General features: G+C 40.1%; 1 protein-coding gene across 2 annotated transcripts in view; it reads right to left on the bottom strand.

The window, feature by feature from the left end:
* Positions 1-452: 452 nt before the first annotated feature.
* The window catches only part of LARP4 (La ribonucleoprotein 4), a 45,847-nt gene continuing 30,339 nt past the window's right edge, over positions 453-15,960 (bottom strand). For both annotated transcript variants that reach the window (XM_048831512.2, XM_048831513.2), the window contains exons 11-16: positions 13,366-13,599; positions 11,950-11,998; positions 7,020-7,178; positions 6,261-6,382; positions 5,782-5,950; positions 453-5,367 (exon numbers count right to left, since the gene is read on the bottom strand). In XM_048831512.2, the coding sequence (XP_048687469.1) occupies positions 5,032-5,367; positions 5,782-5,950; positions 6,261-6,382; positions 7,020-7,178; positions 11,950-11,998; positions 13,366-13,599 (1,069 nt within the window). In that variant the 3' untranslated portion in view covers positions 453-5,031. The remainder of the gene's footprint in view (positions 5,368-5,781; positions 5,951-6,260; positions 6,383-7,019; positions 7,179-11,949; positions 11,999-13,365; positions 13,600-15,960) is intronic.

Genomic DNA, 15,960 nt, shown 5'->3' with positions numbered 1-15,960 from the left:
ACAGATTTTTTTCCTTGGGTTCCTCTCTCTGAGGGAGGCTCATGAAGACTGAAGGAGGGATTAGCAAGAGCTACCACATTAATCAGTATGCTAGAAATACACCGATAGGAGCTTACTTGGACTTTTGTTTTACCTGCCATTAATGACCTCTTGCTCTCAAATATGGGAAAGGAAGAACTGGTCCATCTGCAGTCGACACATCATTCTGGACTCAAGTCCTAACTAACTTTCCTTTCCAGAATAAATCTGAACTACCGTGCCTTTACTATTTTCCTTCAACCTTTCCATCTTAAGAAAGAAATCCATCTTTTTTCTTGTAACATGAAACAACACTATCTCAAGACGGCAAGGATAAGAGACAATATGCAATGTTTTCAGGCATGTATGGAAAGTAGTATTAGAAGCCATTTAACATCGAACAGCATCTCATTGTGAAATCGAAGACAGAAGGATTGCTTCTTTAAATCAGCTTTATTTTTCTAACTGTTATTTCAATTTCCCATAGCACCTTGGCAATGTCAAAAACAGAAATACAAATACATGTATTATCATTTTAACATTTAAAGCATGAACCTACTTTACAGAAATTGTTTTGGACAGTTTTGACAATGGACAGAGTATAGAAGCCAGATAAGTTGCTTTTTTTCTTCTTTCACTGAAGCCCGACCACTTTGGAGAGAGATCATACATGCCAAGGGAATGTCAGAATTGTCTGGGAGGAGCGAGATGTCAATAGTCACTTAAACTCAATATATTATCTGCATATTTTGTATTTTATAAAAATTAGAACAAAAGCCATTTGTGCACAAATCTGTTTACATGTGAAGTTGCATTATTTGATATTGTACCCATAACTGAAGCTCCATAAAAATAAACCTCTGCTTCTTAAATATAAAATTGAAAGTTGTTACAGGTTAGTTTGCAGATGGATTTTTCAGAAATAATCTTTAACTCCTTTCAAGTCCTCCCAACAGTATATTAAAAACAGACTCATTTGACCTCTTGAAGTGTCTATGCTGGGGACACTTAAGAGAAGAGCCAACTAAAAAAAAACTAAAACAAAATCATGTACCATCCTAAAGGAAGCTCAGACTATATGTAGTATATATACAAACAAGAGCATGATAAATCATTCAGATTAATGGCAACAATCTTATTTCAGAAGGAAATATCAAAAATTAGAAACCAAAAGTCAATTTGCATATCTGTTGCAATCAAGGATTTACAAAATAAACTCATCAGAAGCAAGTTTTCCTCCTAAGTGCATTTCTGTTGTATCTTGTCTGTTATACAATGGTTCATTTTACAAGTTTAAAATATTGCCTGTACACAGATTTTATCCCAAGTGAACGTTCACTTGCGTAACAGTAAAAACAGTGGACATTTTCAAGATATTTAAGTGGATATTGATAAAGTAGTAAGGCCATAGCTATTTAACTACAGTAAAGCATTGATTAAGTCACTTAATTGCTACTGATCTGCCACAATATCACCCTTGTTCTCTTTTGGTTAATAGGATGGGTTACTTTATTTTACCTACTGCTAAAACTGCACCATCATACTGTGCCAAGCTAACTTGGTTAATGTTTTTTTTTTTTTTTTAAACAAAGATAGCAGGAATGTAAGATGCTATAAAACTAACTTAATTTTAGAAATTAAACTTCTGCACTTTTTAATTTTACAATCACATGCAAATAGTCCCTCCTTCCCCTCCCCCAGAAATACAAAAAAAAAAATGGCCCAATCTTTTCCACAAAAAAGTGAAAGAAGTTTAGATAGGGGAATACACCTTTGTAGCTAACAAAATAAAACAGACTAATTTTGTAAACAAGTGACAATTTGTGAAACTAAAAGTTATTTGAGATCTGCACTTGTGTGCATGTTTCATTGGTTTTTCTTTTTAAATACCGTCAGCAGGGTAGAAGAATGCATGTTTGCCTGATGTGGTGAGCTATTAAGGAGAGAGCCACTGAGAGTCCATCATCTTCAATAGCTCAATGAACTTTTGTGGAACAAGAGCCAGTTTCACCTCTGGTAATAAGATGATGCACCTCAACTGAAGTCAATGGCGTTGCACCAGCAGTGAATCTGGTTTCAAAATGGTCATTTTGTCCTTGTTTCCAATTGTCTGTCAAACAGGAAAACTTGGTGGGTAGAGACACAAGAATTTGCCTGAGACTATATCTGGAGAATGAGAAGTAGCAGCTAGCCCATCTATGTTATGTATTTGCCATGCAATACAAGTACGGCGGGAGGACTTGCACACAACTATTGTTTTCACAGCCTTTATATTTACTTTATTATTCCCCACCCCAAGTTCCCCCAAGAAGACAGACAAAAAGTATCCATGGCGGTGGGGGGAAGGAGGAGAATCCTAATATTAAATCTTTGCACACCAGTATCAATTAGTTTAGTTATGGTGAGCTCCCTAATCTGATAGATAGGCTGGAAAAAGCCAACAAGTTTACAGACTTATTTGCATACACTATACAAGACCATAATCTGTTGCTGGAAAATGCACATTTAAAGACATAAAACATTCCTTCCACACGTCAAGTTTTTCCAATCCCCTTACAAGAAAAAAAGATTGATCTGTAAGGATTTTTTGTACGTCTAATAAAAGGCAAAAGCTTCACTTTACAACTGTCAGAAACACTCAAGTTCTATCTTTCAGCTCAACAAGCTTTATGCACTGATTTAAAAGCAGATGCCCACATAGGTCAAAATTAACAGGCCAGTACAGCCAAGCTAGGCCAGAGACTGTACATTTGCAAAAGCCTCTTCCCAAAGAGCTCTTCCTCTTAACTGCAGCCAGCTTATGGCTGCTATTAGAATTCCAATACATGTTCACTCTAATGAGAGTGCACATTACCCTAATGTTGGTTACTATTATACAGAATATATGTTATTTTCCAGTCTGAGTGCAGTAATTAAGTTTATAAAATTATTTATAAAAAGTAGCTTCTTTGAAATTTGATGCATTTCACAGAGCTCTTGACAGTTTAAATATTTAAACTTCTTTGTATCATTTCCATCAAATGTACCATTATCCAAGTAAACTGAAACATGTTTGTAAGCATTCTTAAACTATAGATTTGATCCATGATTTTGGTAAATTAAACTCCAAAACCCAATACAGGCAGTTTAAAAAGTGAGTAATGATTGTTTTTATATATGTAACGTGCACAAAATGAACAGTTAGCTGCATAAATATATGACTCATGAACCAAATCAAAAGCAACTGCCAAACTGAGTAATAAGTTAGAGAAATGACAACTCTGGCTTTATATATATAGATATATATATTTATAAAAATAGATACAAGAGTTCTCAAAGCAGTTGATGGAGAATGCCTAATGAGTAAGAAATCAGCAAGGATTACCTGGCTAAGAAATCAAAAGATGAAAATTTCACAGTTAACGTCATTTTTAACTGCCACTTACATACCGTAAACATCTTAGTAATATATGCTAGTGATGCCATTAGAATGAATGTATCACAACTGAATATTCCAGTGTTCACAACTTACAGCTTTAAATTTGTACACATCCTATTCACTTTAAAAACAAAAACAAAAAACAAAAACAAAAAAACCACACACCACCAGGTACAATTCTTACTGCTGCGAGCTACTTTTCTTAACACTTTATACAGAACTTAGAATGTGGGCATGCTTATTTTGGCAGATTAACGCATTGTATTTTTCCTGTTTCCTTCAGTCATTTACGGTAATTACTAGCTTTTAAACTTAACTGCCTACTACACAATATAGTGTTGTGAATTTAGTCAAAGTAACCTCTTTGAAATAAAGTTAAAACCTCATGGCCTTTGTTCCAAGCAACTGAAAAGAAGTCAGGAGCCAGTACAGATACTATAAAGCAGTGCTTGACACCAGTCCAGAGAACCAATGCGAGTCACTATATGGAAACCTGGGCATGCCCCCAAAACTGTTGAATGACTCAAAGTAAATAAAAAACCTCAATTTTAGACCCATTTGGGGCTTTGAACCGGCTCTCGAGACTACCTCCTGCAAAGCAGAATTCCAAGAGTGGAACTGAAAGCTCAGGCTCTTCACATGTGAAATTACCACCATCTACTGTGCAGTCTTCCATTAACTGGGCGTGCCTCAGGAAAACATACCAGATAAATGCACATAAGTCTGTAATAAAGGAGTTAGAGAAAGTAGCACTTAAGCAAAAAAAAAAAAAAAAAAAAAAAAAAAAATTAAAATGCTGCCCTCAATTGGCAGGAAAAAAGGGAAAATTAAAAATCCCAAACATGCCCCAGCCCCCCCTTCTTGTGTCTAGGATACCGACTATTCTTATGGTCTGATCTACAATCAGTTCTCCAGTAAAATCAGAGTTTAAAAAACGTTTGCTCAATGAAATATTAGTAAGGTCAAAAGACTAAATTTCAAGCTGGAAACACAAAGTTCTATTACAGTAGTGCATTCCGTTTTTACCATCAGCGACTAAGTCATGACGTAACAGTATCTGGCTGCACTCACGCAACTCAAGCATGCCGACCAAGCATCTCGGTTGTGGATCTGCTTTGCAATGCAAGGCCATTAATGGCATACATATCATCCTACAAGCCAAACGTTAAATAGGTTTAAAAAAGTAAGTTCTAATTTTACAGAAATGCTTTTTTTTTCCCCTTCCCCAAAAATAATATTCTCTTGCCCTCTTCCTTCTACACTGAGAGACATATTATGTCATTTCATTTTTTCATCTGGTCAAAATACTAATTCACAACCTCAAAGTTGATTTCAGGCAGGAAACCCTCTGCAAATTAAAAAACAAAAAGATACAAAAATTATAATCTCTATATATTTATATTGATTGGAATCCTCCAGCATTTGTGAAATCACTTTTAGAGATGAATTTTGGGACCCTCCCCACCTTCTCCACACTCAAACCATATACTTCGATTCAGTATTCGTGTTCCCTGAATACCTCCTTCTTATAGTCCATCTCCTTTACTGCTCTTTAGTCCACAGCTCAAATTAAATAGAGAAGAGTTAGATGAGTTTTACTTTGGTGATCGGGGTGGCACATACTGCTCCTTGCCGATACGCCGAGGTGCTCCCTGAGGTGAAGATCTGCGTCCAAACTGGCGTCTCTGTTCCCTGATTTTTCCAGCAGCTCCCCTGGGAGGCCCGTTGCCTCTGAACCCAGAAAGATCCTTTGCCCGGCCTTCGAGCTTCTCATGGGCCCTCTCTGAAGCCTTTTCAGAAGTATTGTTTTCTTCGTTTTTGGCAGGGGGAGCTACATTGGTTCGAAGCTCCCTAAGTGGCTGAACAGGAACTGGAGCTGGCTCCTTTGGGGGTTTCTGGCAGACTTCAGCGTAACTTAGCTTGCGCGGCTCCTTTGGTGACAAGGGTAGAAAGAGTAAAGTTTATGCATTCTGCTAAGAACAACCTATACCAGCAAAGGGCTCTTCAAGAATATCCCAGGCACATTGTTAAAAGAACAATGCCAGAACATGCTCTGTATAGTGAGCCAGGCTGGTTTAATACCCAGTGGCAGCTCAAAAATCAGAATCTGTGTGAAGGTACTATACCATGATCTGCTGGTGGGGGGGGGGGGGGGAGGAAGGGGGTTTAGAGAGAGAAGGAGGAGAGGGAGGAAAGCAGCCCCCTTGGGACTGCGGAGTACCATGATCTGCCCTGGGGGTGGAGCAGAGAGGAAAGTAGCCAGGTTTCCCTAGCCAACAACCTCCAATGTGTGGAAGTCAGTTTACTAGAAAGCACTGAGATCATACCAAGGCAGCTGATCTTACCTGTATTGTCACAGTAAGCGCTGCATTTGCATTGGTAGAGGATGAAGTGGTATTTGTCCTTGTTGGCTTTGCAGCACTGAGGGGACGTACAGACACAGATGGGGAAGTGTGGCTATTAACATCTTTCTGAGCAGAGACCTCCTCTGGCTTCTTGTCTGGCTGAGTTGTGCTGACAGATTAGACAAGATAGTTCAACGTTAGAATCTGTTTAAGAGTTAGTTCAGTTTCAGGAATGCTTTTTTCCCCTTCTTTCAAATCACTGCAGCAGTTTTAACCAAGGAGGATGCCCAAGGCCATTACCACTAGGTTCTGAACAGCAATCAGCTTTTCAGAGTAACAGAGGCCTAGTTACTAGTATAGTATAGAAGGGGACTGGAGAGAATGCTTCCTTAGAGTAGAAGTAACCAAGACTATCCTTCATACTACACAGCAGCTTATTTTTAAAAACATTTCTCAAATTAGCCAAGTGAATTATATACCTTGGTGCTGGAACCTCAGCCCTGCTTGGTGAGCTCACACTTGTGACAAGTTGCTGGACTGGACTGTGTGCCTGCTCTTCTTGAGCGGATGCAGGACAACTGATGGCCAAGTCTTTGCTCTCCTGAAGAGACAACAGGAATTGTAAAACTGCAGAAGTACAATAGTCATTATGCCAGTACTTGTGTTTTAGTCACCACAAATCTTAAGTCACCAGACATCAAGAATTTAAAGTTAAATATATATGTACAGTAAGAGTTAAGATTTATTTTGTTATACAGAATATGCACATGGCACTTATTTCAGTGCGAGTCTTCTATACAGAGATGCCAGTTTTACATCAGGTGAAAAAACATGGGACAGAGAACAAACAAGACTATGGTCTTCTGTACAACTGTAGAGACCAGCAACACCACTGAAGGTAAACAGATTCTTCCAAAACCATCCCTACCCTAAACTCCCTTTAACTGATCTGTACTTCAGAAGGCACCACTGCTGATCTGGCTGCTTTATTTTGAAATACAGAGCCCAACACTAAGTCTGGAAAGAGGAGTGGTAATTGCACAGGTTCCATTAGACACCACATGGAAATCAGCAAGCCCACGAACAGAAACAGAAAAGGCTAGAGTATTATATGTTTAGACCTGCTTGGGGACAGTACAGTTTACAGCTCTACCACAATAAGCCTGAATAATTTTCAGGACATGTAGAGGAGGGACGTTAATCATCTTGATGTGCACTCCAGAAGTAGAAACAAGTACCTTCTCTTTGCCAGTTCCTTTAACAATGTCAGACATTCTGCTTTCCAACACTGGTTCTCCTTGTATTTTTGCGGTGCTGCCAGGTAGAGGAGGGAAATTGGATGCTAGTAAATCAAACTTTGGTGTCTGAGTCTTTGTTTCTGCTGAAGGCTGAGGTCGCTAGAAGAAAAGAGGTCTGTTAACATACACTATGTAACCATACCACCTTGTGTTATGAGGCTATACAGGTCTCAAGCGAAGTAATGTCAGGACAGTTCCTGAATGGAAGTCTATCGAACACCACATCCTGCATGATGAAATCTTGAAGATTTAGGGATTGCATCCTTCCCTCAGAGTCAGTATGCAGCCCACACCTGATGGTGGGTGTCAATGCAGTGACATCTTTCAGAAGAGATGCAATATTAGAAACTCCAAATCGCTTTAATAATTGGGATGTTTCCTGGCCAAATTCCAACTGCAGTGGTTTCAGTTTGCCTCCCTATACTTGTTTTGCAGCTTCAGTTCAATGAAGTGTATGTTACTGCCCATCTAGCGCATAAAATAATTACACACCTGCTCTGTAACTTGTTCCTCAAGACACGTTGCACACATCCATTCCAGTTCAGGTGTCTGTGTGCCAGTGCATCAAAGCCAGATACCTTTTTCCCATAACTGTACCTGCAAGGGCAGCACATGCTGCCTCCACACACTCCTCCTAAGCAAAGAAGGTGTGGAGCCTCTGACCCTCCCCCACCTCAGCTCTTTCACACTGAAAGCCTGCATCTCAAGTGATTCTGATGGACAGGGAAAGGGGGGTAGGTTGTGGAATGTACATGAGTAACATCTCAAAGAACAGGTATGTAACCATTTTTTCCATCTTCAAGTGCTTGCAAGTGTCCATTCCACTTTAGGTGACTCACAAGCAGCTCCCAGTGGAGGAGGGTATTGAGTCTACCCGAACAAGGATCTCAGTACTTCTCTCCCAGGCCTCCAACAACAATGCTAAATTTGGGAGAGAGAACACGAGTGGTAAGCGACTGAACCAAACTGAAGACCAGGTAACAGCTCTGCAAACATCACTGATGGGAACACGACCCAGGAAAGCTGCTGATGCATCTAGAGTCTGTATAGAATACGCTAAAATTCTCTGACGTAGAGAACGTTTGCAATGTTGTAGTAGACACAAATGCAGAAGGAAACCCAGGACGAGATGCTCTCAGAGCAAACAAGTTTCCCTTTCATTCACTCAGCAAAGGAAATGAACAATGGAGGAGATAAAACTAAACTCCTTAGACCTGCCAAGTAAAAAGCTAATCCATCATGAACCTTTAAGATATGTGGCCTCTACCTGTGTGAGAGTAAGGCTTGGGAAAGACTGGCAAACAAACAGTTTCAGTCAAATGAAAATCTGAAACCACTTTAGTGAGAAATTTGGGGTACAGATGCAAGGCAACATTGTATTTTTAAAAAATCATACAAAGAGGGTGAGCCATCAAAGCTCAGCAAACTTCCTAGCTTAAGTAATGGCTATTAGAAATGCTACATTTAAATCGAGCGAAGAGACAATGAACGTGTGGCCATGGATTCAAAAAGAGGTCTCTTCAATGCTGTGAGAACTAAGTTTAAATCTTAGGACAGAGGAGACTCTTTAGTAAGTGGGGGAAAGTCAATCCAAACCATTTAAGAATTTGACAGTTGGAAAATAGGGACCTGCCATCTACAGGAAACGTTGAGATTGCAGCCAGGTGGACCCTCAGTGAACTACTGTACTGGAGAGACTTCTCTCTTTTAGGCCAAGCAGATAATACAGAATAAAACGAATACACCTCCTTCATGGATTTATGTTTATGTCAGGACCAAATAGAGAACCTCCTCTACTTCATAAGGAAGGTGTACCTGATAGAAGCCTTACTGACCATGGACCAATCAATTGTGAATACACCTGGACTCCCACATTTCAGAAGGCTGCTACCAACGCCATGCACTCCATGGAAATTTGAGGGGGCCATGGCCTGACTAAATCAAGGGACCATGAACTGATAACGAACAATTGCTATGACAAACCTTAAGAACTTAGTGTGGCTATATAGCTACACTTCTATAGCTACATAGAAGTATGCACCCTTTAAGTAGACAGTAGCAAGAAAGTCAGAGAAAGGGAGAAGATAACAGCAGACAGATTAGCCGTACAAAACTTGATTTTCTTTATGTACTGGTTGAGATTTCACAGCTCTAGAATAAGTCTGAAGACTGATTTGAGAAAGTATCAGGAATAAAATCCCTTCCCCCAATATTGAGACCGTATATCTTCTACAGCCTCTAGCGGTAACAGACTGAACTTCTTGAATTAAACACAGCCTTGAGTGAGAATGATCCCTGAAAAGGGACGGGGCATCAGAAAAGGGGACAGAATTGAACTGCAAGGTGTAAGTCAGTCCTCTATTGTGTGCTGCACTTTGACAGGTACGCAAGATACCTGCAGTCATGAAGCGGCACATAGTGATACCAGTTGCTATCACACAAGCCAATGAGTCTACCATCTAATGCAACCTGCAGAGAAACAAAAGGGTTGCCAAGTTATAACATGAGAAGCGGTAGCATCTTCGTAGTAAGCGAGGTGAGCCCCGGATAGTATGAGAGCAGCAACATTAAAATTCTAAGCAGTAACGGCTGCCTGTTGGCGAGTTCTGCAGAGCCGTGTGCTGTAGTGCTCTGGTCTCAGCCCAAGAAAACATCTTTTTGGAAGAGGAACAAGATGCATCTTTTCTTAGTAAAAATGTTACAAACAAATGAACTGCCACATATGATCTGTATGAACCCTACTAAACTCTTTGCCTCAGTGATATCTTGTGGCTGGGCCTCCCACAGGTTAATTATGCATTTCTTTTACATGCATTATTTTAGCAGTCTTGAAACAAGAGCATTGGCCTGAATAAGGCATTGCTAAGGCAGGTGCTGATCAAACTATTCAATATTTTCTGTCCCCATAAAAGTAAGAAGCCACAAACCAAGGTCTGACCATAAATGCTAAATAACTAACTGCCCATAAGCCTAACTTCTTGCACCCCCTTTGAATGTCATCTCAGGTCCCAGTCAGGCTTCCATTGAAGCCAGCCGGACTTTTGACAATTACTTCTATGGGAAGATGATCAGGTCTTCAGCATCCTATTATAAGGGAGAGATAATGGGAGCAAGTTGCACTGAGTTCCACCTAGTGGTCAATGTGAAGCAGCACACTTTTGGAAGAGCACTCAGCAACAAGGTTTCCTATAGGATACACCTGTTACTAAAGAGATAAGACAGGCTCTAAAAAAAAAAGAAACAGGAAGTAATGGCTGGAACCAAGAGACTGATGTATTTTCACTTGTCAGGCAAGCATTCACATTCTATCTTCACAGCCTCAGACAGGAGCTAGTGTAGCCCATAGGATTACTTTGCTAGCTATTCTATCCTATTAATCCAGCCAGCCGTATCAAATATGTTTCTCTTTCTGAATTAATCCATTTTATTCTTACATTTTATCAATATTAATTCCTATGAATTTAGGGTGTGTTGAGGCATATGATATGTGTTTCCTAATATACCTAAAATAAGTTTTGCTGAAATGCAAGAAGCCTACCGGCCTGTATCCAGTAAGATCCGCTTAAGAGCTAAAAGTATCATCAGTTAAGAGTACGTCAGCCTAAAAGCTGGTAACTTTTGGCATAGATGGGAATGGTCCCTGAACCTTGGGGAACCAAAGGGAGGAACTACACACAACACCGAGCAGGCTTATCTGGCATCTACAACCAGTTGCTTACCGCAGGGTATACCACAACCTGGAAGTCACCAAGAGAGCCTAGATTGGCAGTTTTTGGAGTGAGATAATCCTTATTAATATATGGAGAGTAAGTGTCATAATCCACTAACCTATAGGATAAGGGTACCCATAAATTTCTTAGGGTACAGAAATAAGATCTGGGTATAGTAGGTTGGGCCTGAAGAACGTAGTGTCAGGATCCTATACAATACCTTGTAAGGATATCATAGGGAGCGCTTTTTTTAGTTCTTTTGGGGCTTTTTTTTTTTAAGCTCTTTTAGTCTTTAGCTCTTTTTTTTCTTTGGTCTTCTATATTCTATACACCAGTGGTCTCCAACGTTTTTGGATCGCGCACCCCCACGGTGCCGCCGAAGAAAGGAGACAGGAAGACCTGCCGCAGGCGTGCTGCCGAAAGGGAAGACCTGCTACAGGCGTGCAGAGCTGCCGCCGAAGGAAAAGTAAAACAGCGGAGTGCTGTCCAGCGGCTCTCCTCCTGCCGCACACCCCATGGAACCCTCTGGCGCACCCCCTGGGGTGCGTGCACCCCACTTTGGAGACCACTGCTATAGACTATCATTCTATCTTCTGTCACACTATCAGCTCAGCTTGTGCGGTACAGTATAACTATTCAACATTCCTAACTATTGGGGAAGCCAGCACCGTCATGTTATCGGGCATGCTAGGAGTAAGGCTGGTCCTTCACCTCCTATTACCGGATCCTCAAGGAAGGGTGAGAGTATATTAAAGTTAAGGTACTTATAATATAAATGTTACCACCAGGAGTTTTGGAATTCTTTTACTGTTTTGCAGTCATAAGTTTCATAGCATCTATTCTTTTGTTAATCTCAATAAAGTTTTATCAATTTGGTATTGTCCTCAGTGTGAGTGTTTTTGCCAAGCACCCTGAGAGTCCTCTCCCGATATAGAACTCTCTGAGTTCTTGAACCCTGTAGTCTGAATTGGACAAGAACCTATAAATCTTCTGGTCGGATGCGATCAGTGGCGAACCATAACAACGAACCCGTCAAATTCAAGTCAAGACTAGGGGGAGAGGGAGGTATATGAAGTGGTAAGGCAGAGCCCATTTCACTGCCTAGGTCCCTCCCCTCTACATGTCTCCCTCCCCCATGAAATAATGGAAATGGAACTTACTGAAAGACGGTCATCTTCTCGTCTTCTCCGACCTCTGAAAAAGTTCCTCCTTTAAAGGAAAAAAGAAGGGAAGTGAAGACAAACCTCAGCAAGCATATTAGTCTAGCTCCTAATTATATCCCCCATAAAGGGGAGCATGCAGTTAAGTGCCCATCCTTCTTCCTATGGCTGATGTAAAAGTAGAACTGATCAAAAGTAGTGCCTATTGATCAGACCCGCCTCTTCTCCATTCTTAGGGGTCTAACTTTATTTCTCAGTGCATCAACTTGTTTTGCAGACTGAATTGGTGTCCTTTCTGTTACAAGAAAAGGTCTTTAGACCTACTTTTTTAGGACACAACATGCCTGCTGTGGATTAGACTTTACTACTGTGAACAACTCTTACTTTGGTTCTCTTTAAAAACCTATATTGTAGTAACAGGTGTGATTGGGAATTTTTGGTCAGCAAGTTGTTTAGAGAGGGTCAGAACCCCAGTACTAACAGACACCAAAAATCAACTGGCTTTATCTCAGAAGATAAATGTTTGAAGCTCCCAGCCACTGAGCCCAGAGGACTTTGGTATTGGAGACCACTGTTTAAATTTGTTTAAAATGTAATGTAACCCCGAAGGCTACAGTTTTACCTAATGAATTGTTTGTATTTTGTAGGCCAGTCATAAACAGAGTTGTGGTCACAATCTAGTCCTTACAAAGTAGTGAAACCTGTCTTTACACTACCTACAAACTATTTGAATCTTAGAACAAAAAAGCCCAGAGTTAGCACAGCTGCTTTAAAAAAAAAAAAAAGAGAGAGAAACAAAGATGTGCACGTGAGTGGTAGGGGATGGGGGGAAATACTCTCCATTTGCTTTACATGAGAGTTTGTTTCTAACTTTTTGCTTTAACTACTAACTGAAGGTAATTGCTAACATGCACGAGCTTCCCCCCCCCCACATTCATACTGTGAGCCAGAAGACACTTACAGCATGTTTTACAAAAATGAAATAAACATAAGCCTTAAAGTTTTAACACTACACTCAGATTGTAAGGGTTATGTAGAACAGAGTTTGTACAGAAACATGTTTTTCTTTAATAAACCAGTTTTAACTTCTATAAGGACATCCCTATTTACTACCAGCTGTATGAATTTCCTACCATTAGAGCCTGTAAAAATGGAGAGTCAAAACATTTTCAATCTTACTTAGAAAAGCTCAAAATGTATTATGCTCAATTTGCTTGTTTAATTGAATATCAATTCGCTCCCTAGACCACTCCACAGATAACTGAACAGTTGTGTTCAGCACCTGAAGTTATTTTGGCTTATGAAAATTAATCTAAAGCTGGTTCGGCAATCTTTTCCCAACCCTGTAGCCAATGTTTCTCCAACCACACACTGCCTTCACTGTAACATATGGCTCTCATTGCTGCAATTTTTTACCTGCCCCTGCCAATACTGTAGTCTCCATTCTGCTCCATCTGCGAGATAGAATAATCCTTCTGAGAACAGCCTTGTTCCTGGTGTCCTGTTAATGTATTGGTATGTCGTTCCATACCAAAATTCCTCAAGTTGGTTCTGTTCAGTGGTCCATCCCCCATTGACACTGTACCAACCACAGCTGTACCCTCTGCACAGTGTTCCGAGCTGCTTGATGATCGGAAATGAGGCTTCACACTGTATGAGATACAATAAGAAGTTGTCAACAGCACAACATAAGGACCAATAAGCAAAGTTCTCTCCCAAACAAACTAGACCACTTTCGGTAATATGGTCTGAAGTAATTAAAGAGAGACAATAAATAAATGTTACTCCTCCATTGTTAAAACAATATCCCATGTGGTACCATACACCCTTGCCATGACTTCATGGTCCAAGGACCAAATGTTCCATTGTCCAGCTCCCAAGCCATATAATTAGGCATCCTCAACCCATCTCTTCTTACTAATCCTGAGTAGTCATCCAGAAGTCCCAACTGACTCTAAAAAAATTGTGACTATAAAGAAAATAGAAAATTCTGCAAAAGCTCAAGAGTTAGGCAATTAACACTCTCACTAACATACAAGTGAAACAGAGGGAGATGGGCCGTGATTAGTCTATAGGAACAAAGGAGTATAAAAAAGGTGAGATTTGCCTATGTGAGAGCAAGAACAAATACAGATGCTTAATTCCACCACACTCAGTGTACCCAATTTGTTACTTCAGCGTCTATCTAATGACCGTTGCACATATCCTCTGCAAAATACAAGCAGATGATTCCAAACTAAGTATTTCAGACAACACAGGAGCATCCAATTCACAGCTGAGAGAAAGCTTCCCTTTGGACAGCAGCCTGAGTGACAAGTAATATAACTTTAATATGTACTAAATGTTCAAGTCTAAATATTTACCCTACCTCACACTATATAAACAGACTGGATTCCCTCCTTGCAATCCTCCTCCAATTCTCCTACACTCTTTGGCTTCTTCCAGTGTCCCCCCCCACAGCAAGTCTCAAGAACCACCACCAGTTTGGAGCACAGGATTTTATGTATTTTCCAAAAAAAAAAAAAAAAAAAAATCTATACATCCCTGTGACAGAGAATGTCCAAGGGCGGTCTCCAAATGCCAGGAATTCTAGACTGGCTAGTAAAGAGGTAGATTCCCTTCTGCTATCTTCCTTTCTCTTCAGTTGAAGGGAACTGCATGTCTTCAGCAAGTTACCATCTGCTAATAGCAAACCATGGAACCAGAAATGAGAGACAGATTACTAATCTAATCTTGAGTTGACAGTGCAAGATTCTTCCCTGTGCTCTATACTGTATCTTCCAATGCCATTTTAAGTGACAAATGACACAATTTTGCCACTACTTCCTTTGGGTGGCTCCTGCACAGCTTGATTGATCTAATGGCTAGGAAAGTGCCTCTTTGGCTCTCAAATGCAGGAAGTATATCAGGAAAGTCACCCACCCTTCATTTTAAATCTCAGGAACCCATGCGCTGAACAACCATTTTCTGATTGTTCTGAAGCCCAACCTATCTTCCAATGTCATTCTCATGCTACTGTCCTAACATCCACAAAACAAGGAAGCTGATTAAGTCTGATACAACAATTTGGGAGTTTGTCACAGGGCGTGAACCTTTCACTCCTGCGCAAATGCAGGCATGTTGCAACATTTCAGGCCCAAATAAATGTGATCGGTTTAAAGTAAACAAACCAACATTTGTTTATAGACAAAACAGCCAATATTTAATATTAGACTAGTGACTACCCACATGATGCGATAAATTAAGCTTAGCCCACAGGACAAAAAGCTTTACAGGGGAAGCAGCATGTAAGCCTTCTCCCTGGAGGAAGTTTTCTGGGACTGAAGGTGAAGCACAGTTATATTGAACAGAGATGGCCTAGTACTACTTACCTCCAACAAACTTCATGAAACAATCCTCAGCTACCCAGTAAGTAGCTTTTCTCCATCAACAAAATGAAGTAGAGGCAAAGAGACTTAAAGTGACAATCAGTTTAGGCTCAATTATTTTATTTATTTATATTTTTTAAAATATATTTGAACATAACAGAAGGGTTTATCATTTTTGATTAAATGATTAAATATGGGTCAGATTCATAAAATTTAAGTCCAGAAGGAACCACTGTGATAATTTAATAGGGATTCTTGTGGAAATGCTAAATTCTATTACCTTCAATTCTAAAGATTCGCCGACAACCCAAACACTACTACATTGTGCTAGCACAAGAATTCATGAGGCAGCCTAGAAAGAGTGAAAGTTGTTTATTGCCCAAACTGAAGGGGGGGGGGGGGAGACAGAAACCCGCCATGCATAAATGGTATTAAATACAAAAGATTGAAAAATTTAAATCTAATGCATCAGTGGATCTCAGTCCTTTCCAGACTGGAACCCATATTACAACATGGAAAAAAAAAGTCTCCCACAATTTGCTAATCCATCTGCTCAGACTTCCAACAGATTTCACAGGCCCATGCTGAAGAGACAAAAAGGAACGTGAACTTTAAAAAACATACCAATTGCCAAGGAGAGCTG

This window comes from Caretta caretta, chromosome 20 (genome assembly GCF_965140235.1).
Source record: "Caretta caretta isolate rCarCar2 chromosome 20, rCarCar1.hap1, whole genome shotgun sequence".
NCBI classification, from domain to species: Eukaryota; Metazoa; Chordata; order Testudines; family Cheloniidae; genus Caretta; species Caretta caretta.
This window is presented reverse-complemented; position numbering and strand designations above follow the sequence as displayed.